The sequence below is a fragment of the Zootermopsis nevadensis genome, unplaced genomic scaffold (genome assembly GCF_977971745.1).
Source record: "Zootermopsis nevadensis isolate Lab colony 2312 unplaced genomic scaffold, Znev_1.0 Znev_ptg000021l, whole genome shotgun sequence".
Classification (NCBI taxonomy): Eukaryota; Metazoa; Arthropoda; class Insecta; order Blattodea; family Termopsidae; genus Zootermopsis; species Zootermopsis nevadensis.
Genome location: NW_028259153.1, coordinates 10,716,240 through 10,740,803, shown reverse-complemented (window position 1 = coordinate 10,740,803; position 24,564 = coordinate 10,716,240). Strand labels below are relative to the sequence as shown.

Genomic DNA, 24,564 nt, shown 5'->3' with positions numbered 1-24,564 from the left:
TATATTTCCTCAATTGAATTTATAGAAACACTCAGAGTAAACCTATCGTTAACATTGTTACGAATTTTAATATAGGAATTGATGTAACATAAAAAATAACAGTGAAATTCTATGAGACTAATTTCGATAATTAATTAAAATAAATTCGTTTTCTGAAAATTAGAATGTGAGAAAAAACTTTTCGTCTACTTTCGCCTTCCAAACAGCAATTTCTACTGGGACTCTTAGAAAGACTAATTATGTCATCAGTAATAATAACCCCATGGAAAAGAATTCTTTTTGACGCCATAATAGTCACTGATCATGAGATATTCTGCCTCGTACAGAACTCAGAACTTCATTACCATGTTTAAGAGATCTGTTGCCTGAGCCATATTAATTCAGGTCACATTCTATTTCATTAAGATCCATCTTAATATTATCTTTCCACGTACCCCTAATTATCCCAAGTGGTCTCCTTTCTCTTGCTTTTCCAACTAAATTGTACGCATTTTTATTGTTTTCACGTGCGGAAAATGCTTCTCCCATCTCTTTTTTGCGTGATTTGATCATTCTTATAACATTTGCTGAAAGACTGCGTTAATTTATAGTTAATTGTCAGGACCTTAAACCTTAAAATAACGTAGTTATTCCTACACCAGAGAGAAACAAATTTCCGACTGCGCTGCCATATTTTTAATTTGATGTGGCGCACAACATCCCTAAAATAAGTTTTGGTTTGCTGAAACCTGGCCCTCTAACGCATCACTCCCCTCGCGTCATCCCACCAATTCATTAACGTCATGGCTTGTGTTACCTTCTCGATCCCCACCCTTTCAACCCTCCCTCTGTACTTGGGAGCCAACTTTTGCCGGCAACCTGGTTCCGTTAATGTTTTGTTGCCCTTTATTTTTTTAATCATTACTGTCATTTCTCTCTTATCTAGCCATTATTTTCACCTTTTCTTATTCTCTTTATTGTGTTTTTGTCGTGTGACTCCCGTTACTTTGAATGGGGTTAGTGAACCTTGAAGACTGGCGTTCCCCACACCCCGGAACTTTCCTCCTACCTCTATTGCCACTTTGCAACACAAATCGCCACGAAAATGTAAGGCAACAGATGAGTGAGTGGATTTTGTTCCCAACAGGATAATTATTTCAAGCACGCCTCAGCAGAGGGTAAAGTCTGAATCGGCTATTGACTTCCTCCTTCGTTCGAAGCAGTAATGACTGGTGCTATTTTTGATACAGATACAATCCTTTGTGATGCCCCCTCCCTGCATTTGCCAGTAGGTGCTGCAATCAAATATGCAGATGTCATCCGCATGATGTGTGCATGGAAGTGAACAGCTGAAATATAGGCTACACGTAGGCCTATCTGGAAGTTTCAGATTTTGAATACGTATGAAGTCCACTGTGAAGGATCTATATCGGCTCATAGAACGTGTTGTTTTCTAGGAAGTCTTTTCAAATCCTTCAATATACAATCTGGAAAGTCTCTTAAAATACTCCACGATCGTTTTCTTCCACGCCTTTCCCAATTCGTCTTCGATAACTAACACCCTATTTGGCTCTGCAGGTAATAATAAATTGTTGTTAGTTATGGAAGCCAGAGTTTCTTAGCAGCGACTCCAACCTGTACTCAGCTAGCTAAATGCTAGGTCTATTTTTAATTTTTAATATTATTCTTTCATACACATCTCGGTCTCCTACGGCATTTTAAACAAAATTCTATATGCATCTTTTGGTCTCAAACTAATTCACTTGTTGAAGAAATTTCGCAAAATGTGTTTTGATATCTTCGTAATTTTAATAAACTGTAATGTGTGTGAATTTAATATGATAAGCTTTAAAGTTCCCATTTCCTACTTTTGCATAATTATATCCCCCTTTCTGGATTTTCTCCTGCTTCCCAATACAAAACCTTTTCTTTTTCCGCTTGGCAATATTCATGTGTTAACACGGTAGAAGGTGTTATATGAGGGGCTAACAAATTACCTACTAATTACTACGTCTGAATTTGTCTCATTATTTGAAGGGAAGGAGAAACTTAAGACGCTTATTAAGACTAACTGTGTCCATGAACGGGAAAGGTCGAAAAATGTGCATGTTTTAAAAGCGGCCCAGATGTTTCAACTGACTTCGTTATTCGTGACAGGTTTTTGTTTCCGTTACTACTTGCCGTTTATTTATCCACCAGACCTAAGCACTAACGATTTCTTTACTGCATGTTGCGTGATTACTCGATAAGAAACTGAACGTTACTTTTGTAAATGTTCCACAACTTTCAGAGTTTACGACTAAAATGCATTTGTCATCCCTTCCATGCATGCTACATGGACTGGATTTATCTGGCTCGTGACAAGGGGTCAGTTAAAGGCTCTTGTCAGCACGATGATGAACCGTAGGGGAATTTCTTCACAAATGTGCGAAAATTAGCTTATAAAAAAGAACTCTCTTGGAGTTAATTCGTTTGTTGTTTAGACTTAACTAGTTGAATCTCTGAGATTAGAAGTTCTCTAGGTGGTGAAGATGTCGGATATGGTCTTCTGGGTCTTATGCCGTGTAATATTGTAGATCGTTACAATTTTCTTGGCGAATATATCACCAACCCTGAAAATAAAGGCAGTAGTGTCCACGGCTTAGCAGCAGATACGACCAAAATTGATACGAGAGTACCGTTGCAATTTTTTATGACAAAGATAGAGGAACACGTCACCTGCGTTGATACTTTCCTCGGAGAGCAAATCAATTTCGCCCGGATCCCGTTATCCTAAACAAAGAAGTGTGGGGGTGGCTGTTTTCTGTAGCAGAGGCAATGCCTTTAAGGGATGTTTCCAGTTCTCATTATGACCATCGATAAGAAATTGGTTCCCTCACATTTTGCCCAACGGTAGTGGAATGCTGGATAATACCGTGATAAAACACACGTCAGCAAGGGACAAAGAACTCAGCGCAACGGATGGTGAGTTCGCCATATGTTGGTATAAAACCTGCAGCCAGGGAAGTTGGCCAATCTGTGACACCTACGAGAAGGCGACGTCCTTACATTTCAAGCAGTTGATTAGATATAAAAGAGTCAGCCGTTACCCTGCAGCATAACCTTAGCTCTTTACATCAAAAAAGCTGTCTGTTTAAAATTTTTGTTCCGACCTCCAAGCAAAACCACTTCTAAAATACCGACCAAGATCGTTCGGTTTGAAGATGCTTTCTAGGAGTGCTCGCTGCTAAAAGTTAGAAAAGTAGCTTCGTCCTTCGTATTTCTGTCCGTGTCTATGCAACAGCTGGCAACGGTTTAACAGATTTTCATGAGATTTGATATTGAGTTTTCCCAAAGTTCTACATATTGTAATTTTGGTAACCAGCAGTTTACATGAAGACCCGTATTCGTTTCTGTGCACGGAATGACTGGTTGGGGAATCCCAGGGTACGATGATTATACCCCCGTCTGATCAAGAATTGACGTTTTCGTCTGAGGACGCTCATGAATCTTCTTGAATCGTTGAAGGTTCTGAAGGGTAGCAGAGAAGGTAATGTATAGCTGTGTAGTTTACGTCAGCAGTCAACATGGCTGACTTTCCTTGGTCAGACTAGATATCCCAGGGTTACTTCGGTTAACGAGCTCAACTCGGTTGTCTTTATTACCATAGTTAACATCAAACATCGTCATTGAGTGGTTAGCTTTCCTCGTATTCGAGAGATACCGTGTTAAAATCTCGGCCTGGAGACCGGTTATCCTGACAGAGGTTTCCGTGGTTTTCCTAAGTCCCTCTAGGAAATGCCAGGACTGGGGCCACGACCGCTTCAGTTCCAATTAATTATTCACTGTCATTTTGATAACGAAAAGCGACGTTAAATGAAGTGTAAATTTAAACCATGGTTAATCTTGGAAATTCTAACCCACCCATACAACTCTGATGTCACTGACTCCATTTGCAAAGGTCAGGGATCAAATTAGCATGCCAAATTTTAACATATATATTCGTAATTTGTTAGTAAACCTTTTAATATAAATCCACCGACTCATGAATGAATGAAATATCAGACTACTGAACACTAGATCTGATAACAGGCCTTTATCCACTTATCACTGTCCTGTATGGTATTAACTGATATCCAGTCTCATTTTGGACTCCTGAACTGTGTTTCAGTAGGTTATTATACGCGTGCTTTCTTAAGTGCTGTTAGGCGTCTGAAGATTTTGTCCTATGCATTCAATTAAATTCGATATTTGGAATGAGGACTCAAGGCACAATATTATTCCGTGGTGAAATGTATAATTTAACACACTTTGCCATACTTGTTATTAAGAGTGAGCAAATTAAGGAGGATGAGATGGGCGGGAGATATAAGTACTGCTAATGGAGAAGGTCAGAAGTGCATACAAAATTTTAATTTGGAAAACCTGAAAGACGAGACCATCTGGATGACGCAGACACAGGCTGAAGTAGCCAATAATATTAACATGGATCTTAAAGAACAGTGTGTTTGCATGTAGATTGAATTTTTTTGTTTGTCAGGGAGTAGTGGCTGGATTTTTAACACATTAATAAAATGTTGGTTCCATAAAATACATAAAATTTCTTGACTATCTTAGCAACTGTCACTTTCTAACAGATCACAAGCCAACTTAAGAAATTTAGTTTATTACTTTTATATAGCTCTAATGAGACACTTTGATCACTTAAATATTTGACGTAAGGCCTGTAATAGGTCAGGGCGCGGTTTATGGAATACTCTTACTGGTTGAACACTATTTATTTTACGTAAAATTATACTACCTTTATTTCCATTTTATTAATCATTTCATAGTTTGGATGAACTACAAACAGCTTTCTTTAAACATGTTAGACTCGTGTTGAAGTACCATTTTCCAGAGAAATAATTAAATATTTTCAGACACATCATTTGGAGTATCGGTTCCAAGTTGACGACCATTGTAGTATAGATGGGGCAACACGCCCAGGGGTTAATTGGATCAGTGATCAGCTGCATGGTTCCAGCTCTCACCTGCCGCCACCATCCCCTCCTTGTTCCGTCTTCCTCACTCCAGCCCTTATGCGACCGACTCTTAATCATTTTCGCATATGGCTCTAATAATTTCATACATGCAGGAGCAGGTTAGGTATTAGGACCTAGTGTCCGATTTTCACTGTTGGAATGACACTCGAAGTCAGGGTCATCGGGGTTGGCCAGTAGTTTGCTGTCTCAAGTTTAAAGTTACATCAGCGTGAAATTCTTTATTTCGGAAGTATGTGTTTATAATTTGTTTAAGGACTTACTCAATATTTCAGACTAGTGTCAATAACGAACAGAAAAACTATGGAAAGAAGCGGCTGTTGCTCTGTGGTTTCCGTGGAGGGGCTGGAAAAAAAACTACGAAAAACCTCAGTCCGGGTAGCCATTCTCAAGGACTAAAGTCGAATCCGGGACCTATCGAACAAGAACCAGGAGTTCTAGTCACTTGACTGCGGTATTCTATATAGGCTATTTTGACAGTGTTTTGTCCGTGCATGTGTTGAATTTTTATGTATATGTCTGAAGTCGAATTTTTAAAGTTGTGTTAAAATTATGGCACTTTAAACTGTTAAAAACACTGATTTATTTTAAATCTGAATAGAGTTTTCTGCTGCATAAGACTGATCTAAATAAATGGAATCTCATAATAAATAAATTGAGTTATTTATTTGCGTGCTTATTCAACAATTGAAGGCAGGTCCATTACAGGGTAGACAAGAAGAGAGTCAGAAAACAGAAACAAACAAGATAAACAAAACGAGAGAAATATTTTGGCAATGAATCACAATACAGTCACAATAATAAAATATTTAATTCAAGTACATAATTCAGTTATGTGACGAAAATTAAAATAAATATTATAAAAAACTGTTATCAAATTTAACTAAAATTATCAACATTTTCAAACTGCATTTAAAGCAGAGACCCTATTAACAGACGGACAAAGATACATCTAATAGAGGACTAATAATAATAATTTAATTCCTTACTATTATTGTGCTGCCTAATTTGCATAATTATATCGAAAACTAACTTTACAGAAGGCTACTAGTAAACATAACAATTTCAAAATATCATGTAATATGCAATAATAAAAAATAATAGTCAAAATAATAATACCTAGGGACAAGGCTTGACCCCTGGCTCATGGGCAAGATACATTGTCCAATGGTGTAAAGTAAAATAATTATAATATAACAATAATTGCTCTTGTAATCCTCAGAGTTCATGCTGCCAACAAGCGTGTAAGTCTAGGCAACTTCCAAAAAAGTAGCAAACGTTTTTGTAATGTAATATATTCACTTTTTTTAATTTAGGCAGAGTCCTTTATGAAGCTGATAGTCGCTGAGATATATGTTAAGTTTTCTCTGCGTTTAATTAGGAACCACGTCATAAAGTCGTTTGGGGATTGGAGATCCACACCCACATATTCTTAACCTTAGCACCAAATGGAGATAAGAAGTCAGTTCCCCCCCCCTCCCGCCAACCAGCTGCATTACTCCCAGAGAAGATCTGGACGCGGGGGTAAACAGAAAAGATCCTGTCTATGATGGCAGTCGATCCCCGATACCGAAGCCCGTAGCTGGCCGATCTGTATCTGAGAAACTTGTGCTAGTCTTCTAATAAGTTTAGGTTTTTGTTCAGGGAGTGTTTTCTAATACGACTTCGGTCTTACATCGCTTATGCCCTCGAACTGAATCTCTATTTCCTTATGGTCTGTAGCTACATACTACATGCTTATCTTGTTTTCTTCGAGGACACTTGAAACCGATTATACGGCGCAACAGCCCAGAAGACATCCATCTTCACCATAGACGCCGTTAAGAAACAAATCTCACAACAGTGGGTGTGATTGGTTATGAAGAGAATGACATTAATTAAGGATGCTTTTAAAAGAAGATAAATTAAAATTCGCTGAAAAGGTATAAGATAAAATTAAGTCCTGGTATTTATAGTAAGCTTCCTATACATCACTTTATTCACATACGAAGAATATTGAATAGATCGAGCGAAAAACTTATTTTTCTGGAGTATTGTGAAGTATCCAAAGCATTGTGCCATCTGGTCGCAGCTGCTTGAGGTATGTATGACTTTATCTGTTTCATAGAACTCTATAGAGGTTCTGTGCTGCTCAGTATCTTCCCAGCAAGTGCTCACGAAACATGGAAATTAGACACGCCAACATGGAGTGTTCTCATTGTACTATTATTATGTACGTACTCAGTCACATCTGTTACTTCACGTGTGAATTATTCGATTCTTCACACAAACCACATCACGTATCCTGGCCTATTTAAAGCAACAATTATAGCCTAGCAAGGCTAAATTGTTCGTATTCTTTCTAATTATGAATAAATTTTAGATAAGGGCAAGATCTAGGCATGTCTTTCTGAAATACATTAAAGAAATATTATTTATAGCTAGCAATGTGCTTTTCTCTTTATTTGCCAAGTCTCTGTTTTGTTTTTAAAAGCCTGAGTTGCTAAATAGTCCGTTTAGCTGGTAATGAATCTGATTTCTTCAGTCGGCTCGAATCTGGACCGCAGCTATCTGTTTCCTTAGCGATAATTGGTCCTTCCACCCTTTGTAGTAGATTTAAATAGTCAATAACCGCTTCCTCTCTTATCCTTTCTAATTTACCGCACAAGTGCCTCAACTCAGTAGGTGACGTAATATCTATTGCTAGTAAAGTGTCGTTTTCTTTATATCTCTGGAAAACCGTAACATTATTGGAAAATATATTAGGCATAAACAATGTTTCATTTTTTTATACAACTTTTGTTCGAAAAATGTTTTTATAGATAAATGTTTAGCGCAGAACTCCGATAGACAAACGGATAAACAGATGCAGTAAGCTAATATGGGCAATGTATTAACTTTCAGATGATGTAACTAACTAATCAACTAACTAACTAGATGGCTGAGGGAACCAGAAGGTTCATCACCGAATTAACCAAAGCCTTCCGCCGGTCCCCGTCCTGGGCCAACAAAATCCAGTCTCTTTCATTAATTCCAGCCATCCGGATTAACCACATGGTTCTATGTTTATATTCATATTGGTTCCGTACAGGATTCTATGTAGTCACTTTCTTCTCCTTTAGTCTGAAAGGAAGAGATGGCTTTAGATACCTGGGCGCAAATAGAACGATAGTCTATAATACGGATCTTAAAATAATGATACGAAAGTGGGATTGGATTTATCTGACGTAGGATATGGACCGTTGTCGGTGTCTTGTCAACACGATATTGAAATGTGAAAGGCGGAAAATTGATTTATCACCTGAGCTCTGTTCACCGGAGATATTTTTCGAAAATTGGTCTAAAATGACTATTGCATCCGACTGCTCATAGAAGATACCATCAGATGTCATTCATATCAGCGTCACGTAAGACGGGAGAGACAAGATAGCTTCACGCACAATCGCACGTTCTGCTGCATGTCTGGTTCATTGAATGCTCTTTTTCTGCACGTCATACATAACGTTCTGAATAGCTCTGACACACACAGCTATTAAATTAGAACGCTTGTCAATATTTGTCATATGAGGTTTTTGTCTTTCTCTTGTGAATACAAAAATAAACAAAACAAACCTTCTGCGAAGCGTTCATCCAGTATCTGGCCCTGATGTAATAAACTTAAATACTTTAGTGCGAGACGGTCACATGTATTGGAACGTCAAACTTTACTTTAAAAATCTACTTTATTTTCAAATCCTTCGGAGTAATAAAACTTTTGCTTGTAATAACTGGTAACACACAAACAAATAATTTCGTAGTCTTGGTTACAGGTCCACGCAGACCTAGAATGTTATAGTTACTTACATAATGAAAATCTTCATAATTTTCTTCTCACAAATTGACGGTAAATCCGTCCACATCAGCTGCAACAGCACATTGCTTCTGTAGTATTACGCATTTATTTATATTCTTCAGCAATAATTGTTATGGTGTTCAACTTGTGGAAGTAGCGTTGGGACAGATAAGAAATGTATAAAAAAGTTTTATTGTAAGTTCTGACGGAAGGAGTTGACTTGATAGTCCTAGGAATAGATGAGAATATAAAATGATTTTTGAAAGGCAAGGAGTGTAAGGATGCAGACAAGATTCAGCGGTCTCGGGATATAGTCCAATGATCGTTTCTTATGAACATGGTAACACTAGCTACTTGACAATCAACGTTTCAAGACGGATTCACCAATGGAATTGCTTCTTTTATGCATAAACTAAAGCGCACTTCCAAATTGTGTGTACGGACCTTGCAAACTTTTCAATTTCCCTCATTTAAAAGCATCTTGATTGGCTTTCGAATACAGATTAAAGAGAGCAAGTTTTTGTTTTTAGGGAGATATGCCTCTTTTGCAATCAGATTAACAGTTTCGCACCTGTGTCACATCTGTATGAAATGAATGATTGAATCCAAAGACAGCTAAGCATCTGAATCTCCCCCCCCCCCGCAACATATCTTAACAATGCATGTAAACTTGCACTTAGCACTCTGTGCTTATGAAATGTCTGGTGTCTGCAGAAGTGTTTGAAGTTGCGAGATTGAAGCGTGATAAATATCAGTAATGAAAATAACGACAAAGATCCTTCAAATTGACGACAGCCGAATTGGGTTTCTCTTCTCCAAAAACATAGACGTTACTCCCGTTCCCTGATTTCCAAATTTTCCTTTGGACCTTGGAGATCGAAATAAATCATAAATTACCATAACCCAAAAACATTACAAACAAAAGTCATTACAAAATTTTAAACATTTAACAGACAAATCTTGATTATCCGTCGACTGTCTATTTAAACAATTAAGTCTATGTACATAAGTAGTCTGCTTAACTATTTATTTGTCTGCATATTCATTACGGATAAAGGCTGAGCCTGGGTCGGGAAAAACAGACTCAGTTGTAACGACAAGTGCAGGCACAAATCATTATGATATGGACATAACAGCATTGCTAGGGATCATAACTAACCTAACATAAACTAACGTAACTTAACCTAAATTACACAAATATACTCCCATAACAACAGACCTTTGCGCAAAACAATCTAAGTCTATGTACCACTAACATAACCTCAACTAAACTAAACGAACCTAACCTAACTCAAAAACCAACCCAAAATAACACAACCAAATATAGCACATAAGCAAATCATCATTGCGTTTCATCGTCTATGAATATTTCAAAAAGACCTCTAATAACCAAACAGAGCCATTCTAACCTAACTGGAACATAAACATGTAGCAACCGATCATGTGCTACTTATCAAGAGTTGACTGGTATTGTCGTGACTTTGAATTGACGTTGAACTCTCGTTGACCTAAATCTGACATGTGTTTGGCCACTCAGGTTCCTATAGACAAGCAGAAAAAATGCTTGAGAAGAAATGACTTTCGAATTATTTTGAAAATTTTAAAAGCCTCACTTCGGAGAATCCCAAGACTTGTATTGTTGTAACTATGGCATGACCTTGACCTGTCTGCGACCTCAACGTTACGTGGGTATTGTCACTCAGATATGCACAGTTCGGCAGAAATATGTTAGAAATAGTCGTTTTAAAATGATCTTGAAAATGTTAAATGTCATTATTGAACAGAACCTAGGTTTGAGATTGGTGTGAACTTGACATGACATTGACATATCCGTGACTTTAACGTACCTTACTCGTTTTATCAAAAGATAACAATAGAAACCTAACCTCACATAACGGAACCTAAGGTTACCAAACCTAACTTAACACATCCCATCCCACCTTAACCTTGCATAACCCAACCTAACCCTACCGAACCCAACCTAACGAACGCCGTAGCCAAGTGGTTAGAGTAACTAAATCTATTTGCTGGTGTCCGGTTTCAAATATTTGAACAGAGACTGGTTATTGTGATTGAGGTATTACATAGATCTCCTCAGTCTTTCCTGGGAAATGCCTCTATAGTGCCATTAGTTATGCCATAACTGCATTTTTCCTCGTAATTTATTATTTTAAATTCATCCTCTCATTCAATGCTCTTTATCTAGGCTGTTGATATGGTCGTTAACACTATATTAACCGCGCTAATGTTGGAGGCAGAAAGTACGTATATGTCTCTAATGTCGATAATCCACCAGACTATACCGCGCAACAACCTTGAAGACGGCCATCTTCATACAAATAAATTGCATTTTAATATGTCCTTCCACATACACCTCGCTTCTCAAGTGGTTTCTGGAAGAGACTTCCTGACTAAAATTCTGCAGTCATTTCTGAACTCTCCCATGCTCATCTTGTGAAACTATAAGGTTTTGCTTCTCAGTATTACCTATTTTGGTGTTAGGCATCGACTCTGAAAGAAGGTTGAAACTCAGCGTGATAGTGCGGCAACAACTCTGTCTCTGTTGTTAAGCATGTAGCCTAAACAAACCTTCGTAGGATGAGCAATAAGTTCAACTGGCTGCCTGGATCGTTGCGCCTTGTTATCATCCCAGAAGACAGTAAGAAAAACCTTCCCCGCCGACTTTTCACCGCGGAGGTCCTCGCTCACGCCCAGGTCAGTCCATATTGGACTTGTGGTGGACAAAATCGTACTGCGGAAGGTTGGTTTCTCCGAGTCTTTTGCTTTTCCCCTGTTAATATATTTTTACCGCTGCTCCATATTCACTCTTATATTATCTGGGTCATTGACAAGGGTCGAATTAAATCCCCGTTTTCACCCCATCACAGTAATACCAATATCAAGCAATACCGTACTTGCAATATTATAACGTAGTTAGAAGATCGATTAGAATAGACAATTTAAAAACAATTTTATTTTTGTTATTAACTTTTTCTGTTAGCGGGGAGCGATCTTTTGTGCTATAAAAGGTAGTGGATTTCTTAACCAAGTGAGCCACTATTAATTTCTCAGGAAGGGCCTTGTTCCACGGAGTCAGTTGTGTGTCATATTTATAAATGTCGAGGGTCCAAACTTATGAATACATCTGTAGCCCTGTAATTACTACATTTATCATAGCAAGTTCATCAAGTTTGTTGTCACTTTCACGACCTACGTTTTGCTGACGTTTGCATTAAAACAATTTCTCAATTGCATTTTTTATAAAATGGCACAACTATGAAGATATAATTCGTTATAATACTGACTAATTTGTATGATGGGCAGCTAGCAGGTAAGTCGTACGTCGCTTTTAAGGAAACCAGTTTGAAATCACAGTCAATAAAGTATTATTTCATGACATAGTAAACCATAAAAGTAATCCGTTACTGAAGCACGTTGTGTGAGGCACGTGGAGAGTATAAGATTGTGTTTAAGGTCATGGCCTACGCAATAAAACCTTGAGCTTGTAAACAAAAGAATTAAAATTACCAAAACTTCTTAACAAGCATTGTTTTATCTGCACACATATTAACGCCAGGATGTTAGATCACAAATCTGTCATTGCATTTCGCAATTAGTAATGCATGTAAGGATACCAGGGATATATGCATGTATCGTCACGGCTTTGGAGCAATCTGACAGTCCTACTAATGTCTGAATTAATATCTGGTAATTATATGGGACAGTATTGTGCATTCAGATTGATATAAGTCATAGGCAAATTAAACCGAAGAATGATGTAATACGAAGAGTTTGGAAGGATCCTGTTCATAATATATGGACCTGTCGTCAGACAGAACACTACAAAACAAATAAAATAAAATATATATATATAAATTTGACAGCACAAATAACTTAATATATTCAGTAATATTTCTACAAATCAGTCATATATCCCCTCCTCCCAGACTACATAAAATAGAATATGGATAAGAAGGGAAGGTGCCTTATGACTGAATATTCGCAATTTGGTTTTTGGATATCTTTACTGAAGGTTTTGCTTTTACATGCCGAATACTGTAAATTTTGTCTCGTACGCTGCAGTAAACGTAAAACCTTGCTGAATCACAGTGATGGATTTGTATGCTAATACTTGGATTTAAACGCCAATCATTTTACTGATAAATTATATTTTTCCCTGAATCTGTTACAGGACGTTTCACATGATGTGAAACAAAATGTACAGACATCATTACTACAAAGTCATTAACCATAAGCCCACTACTGCAACATTTAAATCAAAGCTTACACCATAACAATAGAATCTTAACAAATATAATTTTAACAAGAGTAGAAATATATAGATTTCAGTCTTTCACAGGCGCTCAGTACTAACTTAGATTCTGTTTCTGTGTTGTACTTTAGTCATATGCGTCTTTGCGTCTTTAACTCTGAAGACGGCGATAGAATATTCCTTCGAAACGTTGATATACAGACGCAAGGCTACACAGCGCAACATTCAATACCTCCGTAGAAATATCAATTCTGTATCTGTATTGCAGACATATCACAGATACTTACCTTCTCCATCGTCAAGATAAAGTGAATTAGTGCTATAATCGAACCGAAATAGGTTTGCGGACCACTGTTTTAGCATGTTATTGTTACGAAAGCGCGTTTCTATGGCGCAAGTGTCTTCGTCGGATCAATAATTCGAGGTAGACCGCTTGGAAGTACAGTTCGTGTTTTAGAATGGTGACAGAATAGAAACTATACGTTTACTGACTGTTTCTGCGATGTTGTTCTCGGCCATAGTACAATACACATAATTATGTTATAATAGGACCACTCTTAAGACTGTGATGTAGTCGTCATTTTCTGTCTGAGAGTAGAGAATGACTCCGCAAACGGATATTTTGTGTGAACAGCTTCAGTGGTGTGGCGTACCGGATGTAATAATCTCTAAAGAAGAGACATTAATTAGCAACATTCCTTGATGTTGTTTCCATATATCAGGATAATTTTTCGTCGTTATCTCTCTTTTGTCGTGAGTACATGATTGTTGTAGTGAGATGGTGTTTTTTTTAGCGTAGCCATTACTGTTGCATGCGTCACAGACGAAATTATATTCTCCATATGACATAATGAATGTTAACATTCTGTTTAAGTCGAAAATATTCAAGCCTGAGGCGACCTGCTAAATTAAGTCAGGTTGCGACCGAGATTCGAAGCAGGTAACTCCCGGATAAAGTAAGTAATATTACAATCTGAGACAATCGGCTCACTCAAAGAAAATAGTTTATTGTTTTCTTATTGTAGCTAATGTGAACGGGGAATTCTTTGCAAAACTGTTCTAATTGCATTGTCTTCAAGTTTAGACCTAAGTAATTGTTATAAATGGACATGAATGATTATTCGGGCATGGTATTATGTTCTACGTTACTGTCCCAGGATACGATAACCATATATATAGCATTATTTCCATAAGTCTGCTAATAAACGTGCGGATAATTAACCGCATAAATATAAATCCCTGTAGGCCTCTTTATTTATAAAATTTTATGCTTTTAGCTTATATTTTCTTCGAAAGAATAGTGTGACAGAATTTTAATGTTGATATTCAATACGAATTTCCAGATCAAAATTCAAAGGCCAAAGCGTATCATAAAATGAACTTCATGTATATTACTAACAATGACAATAAATTAAATTTGTTTACATACGTGATTAACAGCAGCCCACTAAACCAAATGCAGCCAAGTATTAGAGAATGTAATGAGCGTTATGAATGTACTGTATAACTCAATTTGTACACCACACATAACATCGTGGAGAAAGCTGTTGGCATACCTGCTCGTATTTGGTAGATCCAGAATTCAAATTTGAGAACGGAAATTTACTATCTTGACTGAGGGCTTTTGTCCTTTACCTCGCTCCTTCGAAACTAATATATGGATTTAATCATAAATTAGGCCATGACCACTTCCTTAAACATATTTTATGATTCATTATCAACTATTATAATCTTATTGGACGCTATGTACTCTGTGTAATTAAAAGCAGCGTTAAATAAGCCAAGAATAAATAGGTAAATAAAAGTAAATAAAGTTTTCTACGTAATTAATGGCTGAATCGCTGGAACGCTATTTCTAAAAAGTTCCTTTGCAGAACAACATGTTGTAAAAAAATTTACGCTATTCGTAATAATGGAAATATGCAGTAATGTCCATACAATTTGAAGCTCCGCTGACATGTCATTAAAGCACAGTGGGTAATTACATGTATACTCTGTTAAAATTTTCGACAGCAAGGAAGCAGAGGGAACATTTTTCGTGGAACATTAGTTACTGTTAATTAAGGAATTCCTTACGACAGAACAAGAAGATGTACTAATGCTGTAGAATTAAGAAATATAGGAAAATTCTTGTAAGAATTGGGTGTAAATGGAAGATTAAAATCGGTAATATACAGGCTGTCCGCAAAAGATGTATACACATAATTTGGAATGTTAACCTTGTATGTATACAACTCTTTGGGACACTGTATAATTTTAAATAAAGAGAGGAAATATTTACCTTAACTTAATACATCATTAAATTACATTTGTACTACGCACTTTAATATTCAATAAATCTTTCCCATAGATTTCATTCATGGGTTACATGGACGAAGTACAGTAATGTTAACAGGCCTCAGAACCATTTAGAATGAATTCCCATGAACTTTATAAATTTTATCCTGGAACTACTTCGACTTAAACAAAACTTATTTTGTTGAATATTTATTTACTCCTCTTTCACTTGCATCTTATAAATGTGACCGGTTTCTGTGTCACAAAAATGACCTGCGTTAAAGAGAAAGTACCGCAATTCAATGGCACAATCATGTTTGACCAAACTTGTTTGTGTTGAGATGTAACCAAACAAGAGAAGTCGTTATACGTGGCTTCTGTGTTCTTACTTCCCTGTCCTAAATGAGTAAATTACTAAAATCTACCAACTGTAGTCAGGAAGGAGAGAGTTGGTTGAAGTCAGCATGCGTTCTACTTCCACAGTGTTCGCAGTATTGTGGTTCAGTTCGACCGTTAGCAGCAGTGACTAAACTATGTCTTAACTAATAGTAACTGTGCGTGACAGGACTAGGTACTACATGCTTTACGCATTAGAACGATACAATAATTTCAATCGATATTGGCTGCGCTTTACCAAAACATAGCAGGAACTCTGGCGTTTTGTCAAAAGGTAAGATTATGCGTCTGTAACGTGGCGGAGGAAGTGACTGATAAAACAATTTACCGCTCTACATATTCTAATCGAATAAAAGCGAACTTTCTAAAAAAAAGACTAAGTACAGATAATGATAATCATGTGATGATTACAAGAGAAATCTCTCACTTCTCATAAAACACTTTAATTGGTATTTCTTCTTGGTGGAGTTGAATAATTACGATAATGTAACTTCTGTCGTACTGCTCCGTAGCTGTGCATTAGCGGAATTTAATATGTTTGTATAAATTCTATTTTGGTTAGATTTAACGATGATACGCAGCTCAAATCTTGATTTTTATCGAGTAGATTTTAGAAATTTATATAAGTTATGGATGAATCGTCCTGTTATTTAATAAAACTTTATCAACTACAGACAATGTGTTCTGCCGATGTTGTGTGAGTATAATTTTAAAAGGGACGGTGACCTATTTAAGGGTGTAATCTCAAAGTTTAAATTGTCTTCGTTTGCAGCTGATTAGGTAGGCCTATGTATAATTTTCACTTCAATATTTTTTCCTCAAACTACATTATATATTATTAATATTAATAATATTTTTTCTACCTACATGGAACAGTCCTCTTCGATAAATTAATGGCTGCTTAGATAATTAAGAAATACCGCACTTTTTATGGAATTCGAAGAATCATTACTATGTTCGAAAGAGCTTGTCACTAGGTTACTTTTTGAGAGGTTTCGATTTGAAACTTAGTGGTACTTTTTGTACTTTCAACATTATCTGCTCAGTGTCCTGTGAAACCAAGTGTACTCACTAATTTACACTTGTCACTTTCATAGTTGCTGTAAGAGTATGAAGCACAGATAGTTTTCAGCTCCAACAACCAAATTATTTAAAATTACACGCATAATTTATCTGTAGTACAATTTTAAGGCTGTATAATGCCAGATTTTATTACCATTTTTTACTTCTACAGTTTCAATTAAACATTACAAGGAAAGTTCGAATATAATCATAATATAACATAAGACAGTGACTAGGTGATGACATCTTTTAAACCGTGCCTTGCGCGTTAAGGCGGTAGAACGTAACGGATTCACCTGATTGATCCTTTAACAAATACTTCTATTTGATAAAATCAAAGAATATGAGATGGGCGGGCATGTTCCTCGCATGGGAGATGACATTCATACAGAATTATAATAGGAAAACCTATAGAACAGCCAACTTGGGAGGCCTAGGCTTAGATGGAATGATAATATTAAAACGGACTTTAAAGAAATTTTATATAAAGTGTGATCTGAATTCATCTATCCTAGCACAGGTTCCAGTTGTGGGTTCTTGTGACACGATAAAGAAGTTTTATATTCCGTAAAATTCAGGAAATTTCTGGAGTAGCTGAATAGTTAGTACCTTCTCGAAAAGAAATCTGTCCCACTTATGTTCCACTTTCAACATACAAGTATGCTAATCAGTATGTGGATCTCAAGAAATTCTCTTTCTAGACTTTCAAATCGATTCTATCGCCTTTTACCTGCAAGAGTTTACGTTCTGTCACTGACCCCCAAGAGTAGGGTTACCAGACTCATTCATAAATATGTAACAGGAAACGTTCTGTTGTTTATGGACTTGTTTTTATTATGTAATCTGTCCCCCAAAAGAACGTTGATCAGAACTTTTATGCCAAATTTAATCTAATAAATCGACGGGAATTCACTGTTTCCTGACTGAGGTTTTTGTCTTTTATTTATATGTTATTAAACAATGCTTTTTCAGTGGCTCAGATTATACAGCGTCGAATGAGAAGATAATGAATTGGAAAGGATGCGTAAGGAAGTGGTCGTGGACTAATTTAGGGTACTATCCCGGCATTTGCCTGGAGGGGCTGAGGAAATCCATGATAGCCAGCCTCCGGACCGAGATTTGAACCCGTAAAAGGCCGAGAATTTTTGATTATCTAAGTAACTATTAATGTCTCTAGTAGGGATCTTATCTTTGGAATTAGTTATCACGGAGAGAACCCCACGAATTGTTCGCTTTGACGCCATACTCGTTTGTTAACGATGAGCCTGGATTTAATTCATTATATTTCAAGCATCAGTCGCATTATTCTCCTACAACAACCAACGTAAGTAAGGAGTTTTCTCTGCTATGACCGATGGACATTTTCGAATCCGGTGTCGGCGATGAATATTTTCTGCCTTCGAAACTAAAAGAAGAAACGCCAAATTCAACAAACCTATCAGCGCCGTCATGTCTGTGATCCGTCTGTTCGCATGTAACAAGTCGGAATGGATTTTCGTAACTTTTTACACTGGGGAGTTTTTTTACTAAAATTTGTGCACACATTTCAGTTTTTATTACGTTCGGGCAACAATACGATTACCTTTACATGGAGAGTTGCGCACCAAGTGTCTGACTGGGTAACACCGAATTGGGAATCCTAGAGAGATCCTACATAATTACGTCATCACTCAGCCAGAAACCTGCAAAATTTATGGACTTAGGCAAATCTGACGTCACTGCAATATTGCAGATATCAGTGGTCAAGTCAAATTATGGCAAACACGACAGAATTTTTGTACTGTGTGTTTATTCCTATCATGTTCTGCGTTGTCCTGAGAACCTTTCAATGATCTGATCCCATATCCAGTTAATCCTCATGCTTGTTTGAATTAAAACAAATAGAACTTATACAGCAGAAAAAGCAAGTCTGATGAGACTTTCATGTAATGTTGATATTTTTAAATATTCATCTTGAATGTCTAATATGCTAAGGGGGACATTGGTATTTGAATCACTACCTGGTAAGTTAGTGTCTTAATCGGGGAAGTCAAGAATAAACGGGTCTTGTTCCCCCCTTCTCGCCCTCCCTCCTCAAGACCTGAACAGAATACGGAAGAGTATTATGTAGGACATGCCGTCAACGAAGGACGCAGTGAAATCGGCTGGGGTGAGCGAGACATAAGAGATGATTGACTGACTTCAGTTATTTCTCGGCTTCTATGGTGGACGGCAGACTTAACTCTGCTTTTGTTAAACGAAGACAAAAATAATAGTTTAACACAAGTTATTTACGATAGTAAACATTTTTTACTACTAAATCTGATTATTTTGAATAAATGTTAAAGTGTGTGAGTAGATTATACGTAAATTTATTCTGTCGATTAATAAAGAAGGCGTAGTTAATAATATAAGAAATAATTAAGAATATTAATTGCAAAGTAATGAAATTTTGTAAATGGTTTGTTATTTATTGAGTGGCGTGTTGCGTTATGAGAAAAGTCCTGTGTGAAAATTATATAGCATAGGTACAAACGTTTATATGATTGTGGACTATTTTATAGTTTCTGATAGGTTAAATCTATTTACCATTCATGCCTTTTGTAAAACTTAACAGTTTGATGCAAAAAATGTAACTATTTGACTTGAATGCATTTGGCACGTTAACCTACTTGTAAATAGGTTTCGAATGAAACCGCTACCGTGTTTAGATTCTGTACTAATGTATTTCGAAGAAGAGGTGAACAGGTTGTATCATCATTAGTGTTCGCTTCCTTAAAAGACATCGGTACACGAATTACAGCAGCCATGTGCAGCACCAATTCAGAGGAGTCATCAAATAAGGTAATTTTTTTTTTAAAAAAAAGGCTACTGACCGGCTTAGTTCAGTCAGCATAGTGACTGTTTACGGACTGGACGACCGGGGTTCGATCCCCGACGGGGGCAGAGGATTTTTTTTTTTTTCCTGTAGCCGCTGCGTCCAGACCGGCTCTGGGGCCCACCCAGCCTCTTGTCCAATTGGTACCGGGTCACATTTCAAAGACAAAAACTGTGTCATTCAGGTTGCTTAATTTGGTCATCTGACTAATTTTTAATGATGACTACAAATTCCGGATGTCCTCATCATAAATATTTTTCATACTCATTTCGCTTCACCTCTCTTGAGTCCAAATCTCCTTAGCACTCTCTTCTCGAATACCCTTAGTTTGTTTTTTCCTAGAACGTGAGAGATTAACTTTTACACCCATATGAAAAAAAGGTAAAATTTTGTCGAATTATTTCAATCTTTTCGTTTGGTCTGGTGACGAGACGTGATTAGATTTTTATAGCCCTAAGAGTTTGTCCCTTTTTGCGTCATTTAAGTATCCTGTATATGATGACGTGTCAGGCGAGAGAACCGTATAAACACAAAAATGTTGCCTACTATATGACGTATCAGCGTATAATAACAATGACTTCATATTGAAATAGGACCTGTAAAATATAATTTTAATCATCTTATGAAGCAGTTTCAAAAGTTGACCCCTGAAACTCGTGTGCGTTTTTTACTGCTTTTGAATTTCTCAAGATATTTTGCCTTTGAAACCAAGAAAAGGTTCTAATGATAATCGTTGCAGACCGTAACAGACGGAATACGTTTTACAACACGGTGCCAAGTATCTATTTACCTTGAACCTTTGATGTGCATTGTTTGTAGAGATACAGTTGTGTTGTAATGGTTCAGAAGCTAGAAAATGAACATTAAAATGCAGTCACTTTTATTTTGCGCCCTACACAAGTTGTGTGTTCAATTCAAAATGGGCCTATGCTTCATACACCTTTGTCTTGTGTACTGCTGTGCGTGCGTGCGTGCATGCGTTTAAGAGCGAGAGAGAGAGAGAGAGAGAGTTATGTCGGTAGACGGGATAATGGAGCTCAATACAAAATCTAAGATAAAATAAGTAAATGGAATCCAAACTAAAGAGCAAAACATGTTTTTACGTCATATTGTTTGAAGCATGCAATCGATCTCTCGCATAAGAAACACGTAATTATAATCACGGTCGACCTTACTAGTCCTACAAAGATTACTTGTCGTCCTTCGACGTCTAACGACAGACAGGTTAGTTTCTGATCATACGTAATCATTAGTCCTCCATTATCATAAAATTTACAAACACTGAGTACCAATAGAAAATTGTGTTTGAGAACCTTAAATTTCACACAGTTGGAATTTGTCAGACTGTCAGATATTTAATGATATAAAGGACAAATTAATTTCAGTTGTGTTACATACAACATTGCATTTGCTCATGAACATCAAGTATAAATGATATATCCAAAAACTGTTAACACTGAAGGGTAGTATATTTTAGGTCAAACGCGTTTCGAACCCAAGGGGTCATCTTCAGTGACCAATCAATCAATAGCACACAATGTTACATTTCAAGAACAATACTTTTAAAACTATATAAAAATATAGAGATAATACCAATTCTAACTTGTGTACAGATAGGAGTATTGTCCATTTGTTGTGAAACAATACAGTTCTTTGTGGGTATAAAAAAATGTTTTAAAATATTATTAATGTCACTTGGTGGCAACAATTTTATGACACTCCCGTGGATTCCACTATAACTAGCATCTTGGCTGAAGGTTTCTTGCAAGAGATTGAGATAACGTTTTACTCAGGCATGATAGAGAATAGATATATATATATATATATATATATATATATATATAGAATACATCGCCAGGTATGTGGACGACATAATAGTTATATACGATGAAACATTTACTACGGCTGAACGAATTTTAAAAAATAAAAATATAAAATGAAAGTGAAGCTCAACATTAAAATGATTTTTTTTTACTTTATTTTATATACAGACACAGAAGGTTTTAATTTAGGCATTTATAGGAAACCCACTTTTTCCGATACAATTATACATAAAACATCCAACAATTCCGGTTCCCATAAACAAGCGGCTTTCAATTTCCTAGTCGACAGACTACACAGAGTGCCGATTACCAAGGACGAATTTGAGAAAGATTAAAACTATACACCAAATAGCATATAATAATGGATGCAGTCACGCAGATGTCGGTAAATAATATAAAAAGTTTATTAAAATGCCTAAGTTATCCACTATGACACCTTCCACTACGGAGTTTACATATTTTGGCGATGATATTAGGATCCTCACTAAAATATTTAAAAACACCAGGGGTCAAAGTTGCAATCTTGATATAATACACGCAAAAAACTGGATAATATCAAAATTTCAGAGTGTGCAAGATGAAATGTGGCAAATGCGATCACGTATACATTTGACAGACCCATAGAGATTTTAACACCAGATACAATTTAACTAAATCTAAATATGGCCAACATATCTTAGACCAGAATCATGCGTATGGTCCCATAGATAATACTATGGGCATATTGAAAATAGCATCCAAAGGCCGTAATCTCGATGTCTTAGAAAGATATTTACAAAACTATGAATAACTAACCGGTAATGAATTAACAGAATGCCAATGAGCCCAATGTGCTCTTTGATCTCGCAGTCAACAGAGACAAAACGAAATATTACAGACAATAAGTTGGCAAGATTGATTTTTTCCTGTGTTTGTATATCCACCCGGTAGTAGCAGCTCTGTTAGACGTGCTCGACAGACCGCTTCTGACCTACATTTGAATACACAAGATTGCAAGGTGCATCAACCTCAGCGTCAACATAACGCGAACAATATACTAAGGCTTGCAGTGAGTGTGGCGTTGAGAACAATAATAATTACGTTTCATTCTATAAATGTCTTACTTGTATCAGTTTTAATTTTAATAATATTTTAAAATATTCTTTTATATCCAATAAGAACTGTATTGTTTCATAACAACTAATTGGTCACTGAAGATGACCCCTTGGGGTCGAAACGCGTTTGACTTAAAAATATACTACCCTTCAGTGTTAATAGTTGTATATATAATTTTGCATTGAGTCGCTACACGGTTTGAAAGGATTCAAGAATAAATGATATGTAAAATTGTATGGAAAGATTTTGGGAACATATGGTGGCGTATTCCCACTTGGAGTACACAGCACCTTTTCACACTTGTCTGGTTAACAATGATAACGGTATTACAGTTCTGACATTGATGTGTACTGGTTTCTTCTGTGGAAAGTAATGAAATCCTGTTGTTAGTTGACTGTAGATGACTGTACTGACTGCCGGCTCAGTTCATTGACTCGAAGGTGAATGCCTGAATTTGCGACCACAGAACGTGACTGCAGGAAGCAATTTTCCATTTGCGTTTTTGCAGTTTTACCGCAACGTCTTTCTTTGAAGGATTTAGAAAGTTTCGGTTTGCTTACGGTCGATATGTGTGCGTGGCAAAAGACTTCTCGTCATCCACGTTATTTGAATGAACTACGTCTCATATTATTTGAACATTTATAAATATAAACAATTATCGGTTTACGTAACTGACTCCATGAGAGGCTGGCATTTACTCAGTTGGTCAAAAAATCCCTGCGTCTTTCGAAGCCCGAACTTTCACTACCGCTTTCTCAGCGTTCAGCAAATTCGGAAGTGAAAGTTCTCTGTGGTAACTACGTATATTCTGAGGACAGCCGCGTGCAAAAACCTGCATTTTGCCTCCACATCTTTAATTCAATTGATATGTTTAAAACGTGTGCCAGAATTGTATATACTCACATTATGTACAAACACGTAACTTTATGAAAAAAAGTCCTTCGAAAATAAATCGGTAATAGCTAAAAAGTGAAGGTATTTCCCGTCTTTTATGCAAGTCATTCTACAATTAGCTCAATCTCCTTTTAGGGTCATTTATTTTATGTTCAATTTTCTGTATACCAATTACGAATTTAATTTGTGTTATATCGTGATATATTTAATGATGATGTATTATGCTGTATGTTCATATTGAATCGAATGTTGACTCATTCGAAGTTTTCTTCAGATGGCGTGTTACTTGAGGTAAGTACTTCATACGTCGTCACAGGACATTAGAGAAACGTCGAAACAGCCTCTTTACAAGATATGTTAAGTGTTGAGCTATCTTATTACCGCGGAGGGTGTTCTCTTAACAAACATTCTTCGTAAGTACTGATGCCCCTAATATCTGTTATCTAGCTTAGAATAAGAACTAGTGGAGGGGTTAGGGGTTTGTGTAGGCAGGCATTTGGGTTCCATAAAATACTACGATTTAATGACGTGTTCTACTTTTCGCCTTTCAGATGTAGGTAGTCAATAAATTCTTTAATATCATCCCCCTCTTAAGAAATGTTGGTAATCTGCGTACACACCTTTTGTTAAAAATTCTACGTAGAATGAAAACTTCGAATGAGTGAACATTCGAGGCAATATAAACATACCGCGTAATACAGCATCATTAAATATATCACGACATAACAAAAATTAATTCGTAATTGGTATACGATAAATTGAGAGTGATTGAGGGCAGGATGCTGATGAAACAAATGAACCAGAGAAAATTGCGTAATCCGGTTGTGCCACCGTAGGCTTCATCGTTTCGAAGGAATAATCATTAATGTTCAAGTTACAAGACCGAGGCAGTATGTCCCTCCCAAAGGTTATTATTGTTTACCAACGACTTGTTGCCATATCATGGTAAACGTCTTTGAAGTTGACACGAGAGGGCAGACTGCCTGCTTTGAAGATGAATGTGCTACTGTCTCTAACACGCACAGTTGATGGCACTGTTAAGAGCAGTTTTCTTAACTCATGTGTTACGAACTAGGTGT

At 36.6% G+C, this 24,564-nt stretch overlaps 1 protein-coding gene across 8 annotated transcripts in view; it reads left to right on the top strand.

Annotated features, from left to right (window-relative positions):
* Positions 1-24,564, top strand: part of LOC110827125 (long-chain fatty acid transport protein 4-like) — a 194,267-nt gene that overhangs the window by 147,907 nt on the left and 21,796 nt on the right. The window contains exon 1 of one of the 8 annotated variants that reach the window (XM_087353199.1): positions 13,630-13,834. The exons of 3 other annotated variants lie outside the window; for them this stretch is intronic. In XM_087353199.1, coding sequence (XP_087209325.1) covers positions 13,784-13,834 — 51 coding nt within the window. In that variant the 5' untranslated portion in view covers positions 13,630-13,783. Of the gene's footprint in view, positions 1-13,629; positions 13,835-15,908; positions 16,029-18,914; positions 18,966-19,119; positions 19,147-19,387; positions 19,640-24,564 lie in introns of those variants that run through there. 4 more of the 8 variants (XM_087353204.1, XM_087353201.1, XM_087353202.1 and 1 more) reach the window with 4 other exon arrangements.